General features: G+C 37.5%; 3 protein-coding genes across 3 annotated transcripts; 2 read left to right on the top strand and 1 right to left on the bottom strand.

The window, feature by feature from the left end:
- Positions 1-776: 776 nt before the first annotated feature.
- Positions 777-2,756, top strand: LOC111784997 (zinc finger protein 4-like). Its single transcript, XM_023665489.1, has 2 exons — positions 777-1,161; positions 1,782-2,756. Exon 2 carries the CDS (start codon positions 1,852-1,854, stop codon positions 2,611-2,613), a length of 762 nt encoding a protein of 253 aa, XP_023521257.1. The 5' UTR covers positions 777-1,161; positions 1,782-1,851; the 3' UTR covers positions 2,614-2,756.
- Positions 2,757-7,877: 5,121 nt separating this feature from the next.
- Positions 7,878-12,340, top strand: LOC111784995 (protein OBERON 3-like). The gene is made up of 2 exons (XM_023665487.1): positions 7,878-10,048; positions 11,587-12,340. Exons 1-2 carry the CDS (start codon positions 8,248-8,250, stop codon positions 12,171-12,173), a joined length of 2,388 nt encoding a protein of 795 aa, XP_023521255.1. The 5' UTR covers positions 7,878-8,247; the 3' UTR covers positions 12,174-12,340.
- Positions 12,341-12,675: 335 nt separating this feature from the next.
- LOC111784996 (probable transmembrane ascorbate ferrireductase 3) lies at positions 12,676-13,773 on the bottom strand (the record flags this gene model as incomplete). Its single annotated transcript, XM_023665488.1, is given in 4 exon segments — positions 12,676-13,124; positions 13,214-13,413; positions 13,488-13,536; positions 13,600-13,773. Coding segments are annotated over 4 exon segments (702 nt in total), but the record flags the coding sequence as incomplete, so codon positions are not given.
- Positions 13,774-14,668: the final 895 nt, after the last annotated feature.

Raw genomic sequence — 14,668 nt, forward strand, 5'->3', positions numbered from 1 at the left:
CCAACGTCTTCTAGAATTTCCTTTGATGAGCTCACCATAGCTTGAATATAACTGTATAAGGTTTGTTGTAGCTTCTTGGCTCTCGTCCTTGTAATTGGACCTTGAGGTATGGAAATTCCTTGGTCGTTGTTCATATCAAGTCCTCTTGTCTTTAGTTCTAAAGCTTGTGTGTCTACACTCGTTGTGAAGATGACTAATGATATACATGTCTGTCCCTCTCAACCACCAAATGCCCAAAACTCCCAACTATAATTTTCATTAAAGATATGTACAAAGTCATTTGTATGTGCTTTGTGTGAGACATCATGTGCTTTGCCCTCCTTTTCCATTTGTGGGTTCTCCCCTTTTTGTTCTAAATTATTGGACCATAGTTTGTTGTTCCATATTATACTTGATTAGACCACTCATACACTGTTTTAATGAATGTAAAAAGATTGGAGAAGTTCAAGTTTTATGAATCGTATGTCGATTTGTTTGTGCATGATTTTATTATTTGTGAAGTATGGAATGGTTGATGCGAGATTCCACGTCGATTAGAGAGAGTAACGAATAGAAGTAGTAGTATGATTAGTAAAGATTAGACATGGGAAAGATACTTTTTTTTTTATTATTTATTTGTTGGGCCTCTCTCTCTTTCATTATTAGTGTGAGAGAAGAGGCGTTTTAGGCAAAAAGATGATGGCACTTGGAGCTGGTTTCTTCTCTCAGTTTGTGATTATCAATATTGGGTTTCATTTTTGAATAATAATAATAATAGAGTCCAAAAATTCAACCAAAGTAATGGGTTTTCCATTCTGATTCTGTAACTTTACACCATATCTTCCATCCCACCATAATCTGATTATTGGGTTTCGTTTTGAATAATGGAACACTCCAAAAATTCAACTAAAATAATGGGTTTTTTCATTCTGATTCTCTAACTTTACACCATATCTTCCATCCCACCACAACCCCTCTCTCTCTTTCTCTCTCTCTCTCTCTCCGCCCATTTATTTCATCTGTCGAATCTTACCCACTCCATAACCAGTAAAGGCTATGGAAACCCACCTCCCTCCTCTCTGCCTCTTACCGTTTCCTCACTCTGCGTCTCACTGCCGCTGCCATAGCCTTCAACGCATAGATTAACGCACAAGGGCTCTCCCGATTCTTCAATAAACCCATGTATGTCACTCTAGATGTGAATCCCTTTTTGTTTTTCTTATGTTTTTGCTTGATTTTAATGTTGCCCTCTTCTTTGCTTCTGTTCTGTTTTCTTCTGGGTCTGTTTTTGAATGATGATGAGATGAAATTTATGCTTTCTGGGTTATGATTAGTCGCTCTTTTTGCTTCTTTTCTTGGAATTTTTCTGGGGTTTTTCCCTTTATGGGTCTGATTTTACTCTTTTTCACTGAATGAATCTGCTTCTATGATACCTGATGTTGTGACCATGTGCTTGCTTAGTTGCTCTGGGTAATAATTTGTGTTTGAATTCATGGAGGAAGTTTCCATGAATCTAGGTTTATGTAGGCGTAAGATTTGTGAAATTGTAGTTTGGGATGAACAGATATATATGCTAATCTTAAGCTTAGCTTCTTGATATCAAGTTCTGGTAGAACAGCTGCTGAAGTGTTGAGAGCTTGTGGCTTCTTTCATGGATTCATAGCCAAAGATTGATCAAGTTTTAGGGTTCATTAGTATAAACTTTTAGGAAAAATGTCATGTTCTTGAACGTTCTTTTCCATTATTGTGCAATGCAGAAGCAACATGAACTTATTTTATTGTTCTTGTAATTCTTAAAACAGAAGGAAGAGAATCATTCTCTGTGTTTGGAAGCCTCTGGTTCTTAACTTTTTTGGACAATTCATTCAAATAATGGAAACTTTAGATTTCAACATTGAAGCTGCTAAAGATTCAGAGCCTAGCAGTAGTCAAGAAGCAAATCCTGATCACTCTAACACCGGCACTGCCAGTTCTTCCTGCCCTCCAAGCTCGAGTAAAGTTACTGTTGCTGTTGCTGATGCAGTGCCCATTTCACTTGACTTGACACTTCAGTTTAATTCCAACGATATCGAATCGAAGGGTGATGGTGATGGCGAGAATCACGGGGAAACAAATGGTAACAAATCGTCGTCTGCATCGACGCCGAGAGTTTTCTCTTGCAATTACTGTCGACGTAAGTTCTTCAGCTCGCAGGCGCTTGGTGGGCATCAAAATGCACACAAAAGAGAGAGGACAATGGCTAAACGTGTAACTCGAATGGGAATGTTCTTCGATCGATACGGTAGCTTGGCATCGCTGCCTCTTCATGGCTCAGCTCTTAGATCACTCGGCATTGAAGCTCATGGTGCTCTACACCAAACAGTTCTAGCTTCAGATCATAGGCCTTATCCTGGTAGGAGCGTTGGAGCAAAGTTCGAGCATAGCGCTTTCGGGTTCCCGACATTCGTTGAGGAATACGAGGACGATGTCGGGATGTTTTGGCCAGGAAGCTTCAGGCAGGTGGCTGCCAAAGTTGATAGCAGCTTAGGTCCTTTGAAATCCACAGTTCAAATTTCGGATTCAGAGTTTGGGAAAACAATTCCTCTTCCACCAAGAACAGAAGAATCATCTCCTGATCTCACTTTGAGGCTTTAGTAAGTAATTTTCATTTTGATGCCTTCTTCTTAATGTATCAACTTTTGTAAAGTGGGATGTGTCTGCCATTGTCTGCCATTTTTTAGTGGCTCTAAGCTTATGAATTGTTGAATAAATCTTCAAATTTTTTCCTTTTGTGCTAATTACCCTTATCCTAATCTAAAATACACTTTTTTGAACCTTTACCCTCCTTTTTCTTTGCAATTTTTGTCCATGAATTCCAAAAGTTTCTATTCTAATCTCGAGTCGATACCGTTTATCGATCGAAATGACGCGAAGTTGGTTTTTCAACGTAACAATATGCAAACAAAGCTTCTAATGGAGATACAGTCGATCGATCCTCATTTTGACAAGCATTTGTGAGAGTGAACTGAATTAAAACTTGGTACATTCTTGTGAGATCTCACATCGACTGGAGAGGGGAACCAAACATTCATCATAAGAGTGTGGAAACTTCTCATTATTAGACATGTTTTAAAACTGTGAGATTGACAACAATGCTCAACAAGTTAAAGTGGACAATATTTGCTAGCGGTGAGTTTGAGCTGTTCTAAATGGTATTAGAGCCAAACATCGGACGGTGTGCCAGTAAGGAAGTTGGCCCCTCCCAGGGGGGTGGATTATGAGATCTCACATTGGTTGGAGGGGAACGAAACATTTCTTACAAGGGTGTGGAAACCTCTCTCTAGCATATACGTTTTAAAACCATGAGGCTGAAGGTGATACGTAAAGGGTTAAAATGGACAATGTTTATTAGCGGGCATTTGGGGCGTTATAAATGGTATTAGAGTTAGACATCAGGTGGTGTGTTAGTGAGGACGTATGCCCCCAAGGGGGTTGGATTGTGAGATTCCACGTTGGCTGGAGAGGGGAATGAAACATTTCTTATAAGGGTATGGAAACCTTACCACAACAGATGTGTTTTAAAACCATGAGGCTGACAGTGATATGTAACGGATTAAAGCGGACAATATTTGCTAGCGGTGGACTTTGACTATTACAATTGTCAAACTAATATTCTATTCCTTCCACGGATGATAAGTAATGGCTCGATAATCTCTCTTGTACCTATCAATTCTTAAGTTGGACCTCACCATCAACTCGAGTTTTAATATCAAGTTTGTTAAATAAAATCGTTTTATAGTTACGTATGAATGTTGTATACGCGCATGTATGTACTTATCTTGTTTAAGTTCATATTTTATTTGGATTAAACTCATTCTGAAATTCAAAATATAAAAGTGGTATGAGACACAATAATAGTTTTATTTGAGATTATATACTAAGATAAGATTAAAATTAAAATTAAATAAACTTAACCACTACAAGAACATTTATCGGATAAAGCGAACATTGTCGGCATAAGGTCACGAGTCATGAACCACACGACGGCGCTCAATTCAAGTGTATTGACGAAATTGCCCTTCCCTTCCACCCTCCAATAAATTACATACACGTGGCCTTTTTTTTCTTTTCTTTTTTACCTTATCTAATTTTTTGGGTGAATTTAAATAATTGTTCTGGTACCTCTATTTTGACTTTTGATGATTTTTAAAAATATATATTATAATAGATTTTTTTTTTGAGAATATATTCAGGTACTTTTTAAATAATTTATTTTTACATTTGATTTTTTTTTCTTTAATTTCTTATAGCTTATAAATGATTTTTTAAAATATCAAAGAATTAAGGGTTATTTTCCTAAAAATATTCTAAACGAACAAAATAACAAAAAGCTCATTCGATATATTTTTTTTATAGTACAAGAAATTAATTCATTGACTTTTACAATAATAATTAGTATCTTTTATCCCGTAAGAATTTCCCTAGGAAGAAAATGAGAAAATAAATAAATCAAAGCCGTGTCGACTCTAATGGCCACCAAAAATTCTCATCCTCCATTGAAACATGTCGTTTTAATGAAATACAGGTGGCAATTCGTGATTGGTTTTCCTTTCTTTTTCATTCTTTAATATAAGAGGGGAAAAAAATCAATAATGGAGCTGGGCATCCATCCTAATTATTTACAAAACATTAGAATAATAATGAGGCCATTTTGTGTATATAAAATAAATAAAATGATGATTCTCTCTCCTTTACCTATTATTTAATAGATATAATAATTGAATTTAGATAGGTTCTAATCATAAATGAATAACTAATTTAACACAATATTAGCATTTCATTTATAATTTATAATATAAGTCCATAATTTAAAAGTATTTCTTAGCCATTCTATCTTTATGATCTCTCATTTAGATGTGGTCTCGATTAATTTATATATATATATATATATATATATATATATATATATATATTTTATTCGAGAGTCGTATATAGAGACAAAAGTAGTGGGGTATGGGGGTTGGGACAAAGGTTTGAAAGAAAGAGGGCAAGAAACCAACATGATCCATTGAGACAAGGGAAAGTGTTTTTAGGATTGGACCACTAAGTTGGAATTTAAGATGCTGCCAATTTGGAGGCACCACATTACCATATGAAATAAATATATACATAATGTTATCTCTTTCTATATTTTATTCAATTATTTCATTTTGTATTCCAACCAAGCTTATACTAAATTTTTATATCTTAATGTTCTTATGAAAGTACACAAAATGTTTGAGCATATCATAAGGGGAGTTTGACCAAGTCAAAGTTTAAGACAAGAATTCAGATGCATTAAATAGCGTCGTCAAAGGGAGGTCTCCTCCGTCGTACGAGCGCCACTCCCTCTCTCTGCATGTTGGTGGTCGCCGCCTGGGTTTCTTTTTCTTCAACCACCTTTGGAGCAATGAGCTACGCAGCATCGAGCTGAATCGAGCAAGCGTATTTCTTTAGCCGCTACAAACCTTGGTTTGTCCCGACCAAGTTCAATGCATCGGTGTTATCAATAATCTTTTTTATGTAGCGCTGATCGCTCCAACGTGTTAATAGTTGCAAGGTTATTAACGTTTCATCATTGGTAAGACACTCAAATTCGAGTCACCACGTGAAAAGGTTAGAATTGATTTTGATTTTATTTAAAAATAACTCTGACCTTCTTACGGGATTTACATCAGGATTGCTTTCAACGGTATGGGATTCACATTAGGTCAAACGAAATAGTCTCCCAAAAGTGAATTTTAAATTAGGTTCTTTAGACAAATTCTCAAAATGGTATACATATTAAATTAGTTACAAAAGTCATTCTCATTCTTACTAATCAAATATCAAATGATAAGTCTTCACGTATAGGAGTTTATAACTCACTCAAAATTAAGATCGAGTCACATATGATCAATTTGTGAAATATTAATCTTCTCAATAACAAACTTATAAAGAGATTAAACATTTCATGATCCAATCTGATATAAACTTATTGTATAGGATACCACTATTTACATGTCTTCATATAAATTATATGAATCAAGTTATTGCTTCCAAGTGTGAAGACTATCTTTACATACTAACACTAGTTTTTTTAATATGTTTTGTCTGTATTCACATATTTCTTAGAAAAATTTTCAAAATGTCACCCAACATAAAATTACTCCATACAAAACACGTTTAACTCTCGAGTTTCTATGATGGAATAAAAAAAAAAAAAAAACACTTTATTCGTATAAACTTTTATTAACTATCTTATCTTTCCGATATTGAGACTTTGCTTTTAGTTTTAAAAGTTTGAATTTTATTATTATTATTATTATGAATTTCAATAAGGTTAAATTTGAGAATGAGACATAAGGAACAAGTTAAATAGTCATCTATCATGGTACTAAAAACATGTTCTTTTTATAAAATGTTGACCAAACCTTAGATTATAGAAATATGGAATTCTTTAATGTTTGAATTAAAAGTCAAACGGTTATAATCACATTAAATACAACAAACCTAAGTTATTATTGTTAAAACAATTGTCCAACGATATCTTTTTCATGACCAAGCAGGGAGATGGGGATTTCATGCGACTAAATATTTCGTATGAAAATATATTCTAGATCAATATAAGAATTGTATCAACATTGTTCGTTGGGTTGGGTAATGACTCGTAGCTCTCCAGGTTTGTTTAGTTTAGGAATCCATGACCAGTACATCGATTCAAATCAAAATTGAATGAGCACCTACAATTGAGGGGAATGGAATGTCGACCACATGGTAAGATGATTTTCTAATACGAGGACGAGTACGGTTGCGAGACTAGTACTTGGCAGCTCACAAGCAACATATAGACAACAGCTCCTTTGACCTGAAATCTAAGTCGGAGTGGCCAATTCATACCCAACAATGGTACGAACAGTATTAGAATTTTGCTCATCGGGAATAAAAAAATTTCATATGTTTTGTAAATGGCATGCTGTTGTTAAACAAATTTATTACCAAATTAATCACAAATCAGGATTAAAGGTATTATTTTGGTCAATCATTTTCAAATCTTTGTACTATCTTCACATTTAATTTATAAATTAATTTTTATTTTATGTAATAACCTACTAGGGTGGAAATAATTTTAAAAATAAATTCTCCAAAACTTAATTTGGTAACGTAATTTAAATTAAAATGATATAACTGATGTTTAAAATATAAATATTTACAGAAGTGGAAAATGTACAAGCTATTTATACGACTTGTCTTATGACCTTTGCAATAGATACCGTAAATGTCCAAGGTCTTCTTGTCTTTATATAAAAAAAATGTTTGAGAAAGGTTGAGTGTTTAAAAATATCTAATAAGTAACCTTCTTGTTGAGTAAAAAACTACAACTACAAGCAACATGTCTATGACTACAACAAATGCTCATGGACCCGAGCGAGTATGAATCTTTTCTCAGCCTGACTATGGGTACACGTACACTGATGCATATCGAAACTAAAGGAAAAGAAGGAGACAAATAAAGCAACATAACTATATGCATGACTGGAGAAGCAAACCACGAGAGGAACATACAACATGCATATAGTTTCACAAAGTTGTGAGATCCTACATTGGTAGGAGAGGGAAGCGAAGCATTCCTTAGAAAGGTGTGAAAACATGTCCCTAACAAACACATTAAGTAAAATATCTAGTAAGGGTGAATTAGGAGGATTATTGCAAAAGTAAAAGTAATCATAACTCGTAAATCACGGGACTAACATCCATAGCATCGTAATAACATACGCTAAGCACATGTTGTACACATTCAATTACAAGGTTGTAAAAACTTTTGAAAAGTAAGGAATATTATTTTTTGGATTTGTATTATGATACACAAAATAGAAAATGAGAGGAATATTAGGGGTCAGCTTAGTCTTGTTTGAAAGGAAGAAAAAGGCGGCGGAAGTGGGGGCGTTGCAACTGGGAGTTCTTCATCATCGTCATCCCTGAACAAAAAGAAGAATCCTGGAAAAGCAAGGAGAGAGAAAGAGAGGAAGAAAGGTGTCCGTAATTCAGAACAAGTCAAGGGCTATTTCTGTAATCCTCAAAACCGAGTATAAGCAGTCGTCGTCGTCTTCGTATGAAAACGCTTGACATTTTCCCTGTTGCCCGTTGCGAAGGATTGTAAATCACTCGACGGGGGAAGGAACAACAACAACAACAACAACAAAAGCAAAAGCAAAATCATCCCCGACGACCTGATTTTTTCCCCTCTTTTCAAACCCCTCTAGCTAAGGCATGTTCGAGGGCAAGGATCTCGCCTCCGATGGTGAGAACTCTCGGACCAAGCTTTGGCGCCATGTTCCTGAGCGTGTGAGGCCGAATTCTGATGCGAAATCTGGTTTTTCGGACAAGGGTTTTGGTATTCGGGAAGAATCGGTGATGGGTTCTGATGGGTTGTATTCGAAATCTCCGAGAATCGGGAATTCGGGCTCTCAAGAACTCACTCTTAGCTACCTTTGTGAGAATTCGAAAGAGAAGGGCTATGCGGCTTCCTTCGAGAAAGGTAGTTACAAAGGTAAGGAAGTTTTGTTTTCTGAGAATTGTAACGAAAATGATAAATGGGTTGAGAGGGATTTCCTGAATTTGAACTCGATTAGGGGAAATCAATCGAAGCGGGAGATTGAGGAGGAGATTGAAAGGGAGAATCGGGGAAAGAAACCCAAGCTTGAAACGCTTAATCTTTCTTTAGCTTTGCCTGAAGTTTCCCTCTCTCTCACTGCTTCAAATGCTTTGCACAATGAAGATCCTCCCCCTGTCCGGTCTAAGCCCTGTAGGAGCGTTCAATCTTTGGCTCCTTCCATGAACAACACCCAAACTACTTGTTCTAACGATTTCACTGCTGCTTCGCTTTCCTATTCCTACTCCCACCAATTTTCTCACAACCCCAGTTGCTCCTTGACTCGAAATTCGACTGAGAATTACGAGTATTCGGCTGGGAGAGACGACCATATTTGGAACTGTGGAGAGGGAACTAATGGTTCGGTTCATAGCAGGTTCAAACCATTAGGGGATGGAGTTGCCTTATCAAATCATGGAAGTGGGCTGAATTCCTTGTTGCAGGGGAATCGCCTTTCGAATAAGGAGGTTTGTAACAACTCCGATGAACACTCGTTTTTCCCGTCTGAACTACCGGCGAGACCGAAAATGGAGGCAAAGTCAGGGAATTCGATTGGAAGGGGATCAGAAAACTTGAAAGGGGTAGAGGGTATTACTAGGCCGGAGAGAATTATTCGCGAAATCGTCTCGGAGTCTATCTTGGTCATGTCTCAGATAGTTCAAGAGCTTCCTGATGAAACACTTGCATCAATCAAAGATTATTTGAAAGATCTGATTGCTAAGCCTGACAAGAGAGAAGAATTATCATCCCTCCAAAAGCGGCTCGAGCGACGATCCGATCTGACTAAGGAAACTCTTTCGAAGTGTCACAAAGCACAGCTTGAAATTCTAGTAGCAGTGAAGATGGGGCTTGCTAGTTTCATCTCTGCAAAAAGCAGGTGCTCCATTTCTGAGCTTGTGGACATTTTCTTGTTTCTGAAATGCAGGAACTGCAAGAATGTAATCCCAGTTGATGATTGTGACTGCAAAATCTGCTCAGCCAACAAGGGGTTTTGCAGCTCATGTATGTGCCCCATTTGTTTGAACTTTGATTGTGCAAACAATACATGTAGCTGGGTTGGTTGTGACGTCTGCTCCCATTGGTGCCATGCTTCCTGTGGAATTGAGAAGAATCTCATCCGACCTGGTCCGAGCCTCAAAGGACCGTCGGGGACAACAGAGATGCAGTTCCACTGCATTGCTTGTAATCATGCTTCAGAGATGTTTGGATTTGTGAAGGATGTTTTTGTGTACTGTGCTAAGAACTGGGGTCTAGAAACCTTGATGAAGGAGCTTGAATGTGTGAAAAGGATCTTTATTGGAAGTGATGATTACAAAGGCAAGGATTTGTATATTAAAGCTGCTCGGATTCTGGCCAAGCTCGAATCCAAAGCACTTGCTCCATGGGAGGCCTGCAATATCATTCTTGAATACTTCACGCGTAAGTTCTATAACTTTTTCATTTTGCTTTTCCTTTCTGGTCTTTTTCCTAGATTTGATTGTTTAATGTGTTTGCCAAATACAATAGATGCTGATCTACTTTGTGCTCCTTAATGTTGATTTTTGTTTATTGACTGCTTGCGTGGAACATGAAGGTATATAATATCATGTGAAACTTTTGCTGACTTTTGTTCTATCTGTTGCTTGTTCATTTTTCCATTTATTCTTCAAATGGCCATCTCCTTTCTTACTTGATTTCCGAGGTTCATTATAAGTAATCATTTTTTAGTCGTTCAAAGACGCACGATTAGCTTTCTATACAATTAACCAGGGGAGTACACACTATTATAGTAGCACATATTCACTAAGGTGAATGTCTTGGTTTTATTTCTGAGTGAAAGTGTGAGATCCCACATCAGTTGGGAGAGGACGAAGCATTCTTTATAAAGGTGTGGAAACCTCTCCCTAGAAGACACGTTTTAAAAACCTTGAGGGGAGGCCCGAAAGGAAAGTTCAAAGAGGACAATATCTACTAGCGGTGGGCTTGGGCTATTATAAATGGTATCAGAGTCAAACACCAGGTGGTGTGCGAGCGAAGACGTTGAGCCCGGAAGGGGGTGGACACCGGACGGTGTGCCAGTGAGACGTTGGACACCGAAGGGGGTGGATTGTTAGATTCCACGTCGATTTGAGAGAGGAACGAGTGCTAGCGAGGACGCTGGCTTCGAAGGGGGTGGATTGTGAGATCCCACATCGGTTGGAGAGGGGAACAAAGCATTCGTTATAAGGGTGTGGAAACCTCTTCCTAGTAGACTCGTTTTAAAACCATGAAGCTGACAGCGATATGTAACGGGCTAAATCGGACAATATCTGTTAATGGTGGGCTCGGGCTCTTACGATGTGTTTTAAAACCGTGAGGCTGACGGCGATACGTAACGGGCTAAAACAAACAATATCTGTTAGTGGTGGGTTTGGGCTGTTGCAGAAAGTTTTTCCTAGTAGTTATCGAGTTTACGAAAGTAAATGATCAATGCTAAAACGTACAAATTAAACCTTGCAGTTGCAGATTAAGTGGCTTTTTTAAGTGTTTTATACACAAGTGTAGGATGAGCTAATTAACCTTTTCATGGTCATCTTCTGCAATTCTTTGCTGTTTGACGTTAGATAGTAGTTTTTTTGCGTTATGGATAACAATCTGGGTTATATTACTTCAATTGTTTGTGTATATCCTTATTGTTCTTCCTTTAGTTTAAACATGGAAGTAAAATGATGCTCTGTACATAGCTGGATTGTTCTTGAAAGTGTGTGTCGTGTTTAAGTCTGTTGTTTCCCTTGTTGATCAAACCATTTCCATCTTTGATAAATCTCATATCAATTTGGAAGATCGGACTCGAAAATATTTCATTCTTATGATCTCTTCCAATTTTTCAAGATCTTCATTTCGTTTTCTTAAAGATTTATTCGGGTCGCACGTTTTGGTGTTACGGTATGCTTTGACCAACATAATCAATGACTTGGTTCTATTATGGTTGAATGCAGATGGCACATCAGAGATTTCAACTTCAGGGGTATTCTCCGAGAAGTTGGGAACAACCGACACGGCCAGCCTGTCAAAAGAGGGGATGTCGCTTCCTCCGTCGGGTTCCCTACCTTCATCATACGTGATGCAGAAAAACACCCCATCTAGGCCACATCATGACTTGATTACCAGTGATCTTCGACGGAACAATCTCAAAGCCACCATTGGCAGCGACTTGAACGCAGTCGATGAGTTTCGATTCGGGACATATACGAAGAAAGACGGCATGGAGAGCTTGGAAAGCATTATAAGAATCAAGAAAGCAGAGGCAGGGATGTTCCAAAACAAGGCAGACGAGGCACGGAGGGAGGCTGAAAGACTAAGACAGATAATCATTGCAAAGACGGAGAAGCTGGACGAGGAGTACGCGGAGAAGATCGGGAAGCTGTGCTTGAAAGAGGTGGAGAATAGGCGGAGGAAGAAGGCGGAGGAGCTGAAGGCGCTGGAGAACTCTCAAATCGATTACTACAACATGAAGATGAGAATGCAGAAGGAGATAGGTGGATTGTTGGAGAGGATGGAAATGACAAAAAAGCAAATAGTGTGAAAGTTGGGGGATGGGTATGTGCATTTATTTCTAACTTCATTTTTGTTGAGCTTTAGCAAATAATATTTACTATTAACGATTATGTTTCATTGAGTTGTGTTTGTTTATTATTTAATATCGATTTAGGAAATCTCTAAGTTTATGATCCAGAGGATAATGTTTTTAGACAAGTTAGCTTTTTTCGAGATAACAGCTAAGCCTTATTATTGTGAGATCTCTCATTGGTTGGAGAAGGGAACCTTTATAAGGGAACGAAACTTCTTTTATAATTGTTTCAAATTTGTAATGTCTAGTTGAGTGTTTTTATGAGTAATTGAAAAAGTGAGAATTGTGAGTTCCCACCTTGGTTGGATATGGGAATAACGAAACATTTCTTATAAGAGTGTGAAAACCTCCGGTAGATGCGTTTTAAAACTGTAAGGCCGACGGTGATACGTAACGGACGAAAATTGACAATGAAACTTAGAGATATGTGTTTAATCATCTTTAATTTGTTCTAAACGGAACAAGTTTTGAGTTAGGATAAATATGATCTTTAACAATTATTAATACATCATCTCAACAATGAGCCTGAAAAATCACTCCATACAACACAAAGAAATAGTCCCACCAACAGTATCACCCAAAAACAACAACCAGAAAAGAACACAACAACAAAACACAAAAACAAAGTTAAGTCGTGGGATCGACGTGGCGAAACCGATCAAAACCGATGGCGATATCGATGGAAATGCCGAAGAGGAGGACGAAGAAACCAGTGAACTTAAGCAAACGAGACTCATTGTTGCCAGTGAGTGTCGAAGAAGTTGCCTTCTGAGACAAACCAGTCAAGGCTGTGCAGATAATCATCAGCAGCAGAGCCCTTCCCCCACTTATGTGCCATGGAAGCAGCCTGGCTTTGGTCTCTCTGGTTGCTCCTGTAAACAAGAACGTGCACAGACCCAACAGCCACTGCCATGCCATTCGTGTATAAAAGTTTAAGAACATAATTGAAACTTTAACGACAAAAGCGACACCAAACAGCATATTATATTATGTACCTGTAAGCCATAGAGGCAGAAAGTGACAATGCCAATCCATGAATGCAAACTAAACATATGCTCCAATTTGATCATATCATGGAACTTGAAAGCAGCATTTATGCCTACAATTCCCATACAAATGGCTACAAAATGCAACGCCATATGAACTATCTTCGTTGTCATTTTGTCTGCCCTCACTGTCTTGTAAGCCATAATTGCTGCTCAAATCCAATTCAATCATAGTTATGAATCATCTCAAGATATAAACTAAACAAACTCGAGCGAGCTATACCTTCCCCCGACACGATCACGAAACCAAGGAGCATGAAGAACGGGTGGCACTGCCAAAAGTAAATCTCTTAATATCAGTTCCTTTAAAACTACAAATTAAATATGAGCCTTACATTGAAAACGAGGTCGGCGCTCCGAGAATCGTAGGCGAGGCCGCCTCGATAATGCAGGAGCCAAACGAGCGTAAGAATGCAGGCAGTGAGACCAAAAATATGTGCAAGGGCTGCAATGGCAGAGGCAGTATGCCTGAAACCTGGCCTGTTCACAGTGTCCATGTCAGTATTGAGCTAAATTGTTGTGCTTGATGTTGTTGGTATATATAGAGTTTGAGAATGAGTTTTGTAGGTAATGTTGCTTGAAGAGCTGGGTTTGGAATTGGAAGCATTGAGAAAACTTAGGAGTTTAGCAAAGGATCAGAGTTAAAAGTGAGGTATAATTGGCAAAGATTGAGAGTTTTATAAGAGAATTTTCAATTGGTGGAGCTGATTTGGGTTCCAATGATTGTATGAACAAAAGGAATCAGAGAGCAAAAAGTGATATGCGTTTTCATCAACAACTGTCTAAAGTATATGTATGAAGTTGAAGCCACATAGGTGTGAGTCTAATGGGCTTACATGAACAATCCATTCAAATGTCAAGGCCCAATAAATTCATATTGGCCCAAGTATTCGGCCCAATCGTTAATATTTGGGCTAGATTGATCTTAATATTTCGTTCACGGGGATCTCACAATCCACCTTTTTGGGGAGTCTGCATTCTCATTGGCACGTTGCCTGATGTTTAGGTTTGATACCATTTGTAACAGTCAAGCCTACTGTTAGTAGATATAGGCCCACCGCTAATAAACCTCTCCGTAATAGACGCGTTTTAAAACATTGAGGAGAAATTTGAAAAGAAAAACCCAAAAAAGATAATATTTACTAACGGTAGATTTGAACATTGTTACCACTTGAAAAAAAATAATTGTACACTTAATAAAGTTAAAAGTGGGATAAAAATGAGCAAGGTATCTGTGGGCCTAAACAAGAAGGCTAAAAAAAGAAAAAAACCATTTTTTTTTTTTACAATTTGGGTTCATTCTTTTTTATTTTTGAAAACAAAAATCTATAAATAGTTTCAAAATAAAATTTTAATTATTAAAAATATTACAATTGCATAATTATGGCCATTTTTATTGAAAAG

The sequence above is a fragment of the Cucurbita pepo genome, unplaced genomic scaffold (genome assembly GCF_002806865.2).
Source record: "Cucurbita pepo subsp. pepo cultivar mu-cu-16 unplaced genomic scaffold, ASM280686v2 Cp4.1_scaffold000321, whole genome shotgun sequence".
Taxonomy (NCBI): Eukaryota; Viridiplantae; Streptophyta; class Magnoliopsida; order Cucurbitales; family Cucurbitaceae; genus Cucurbita; species Cucurbita pepo.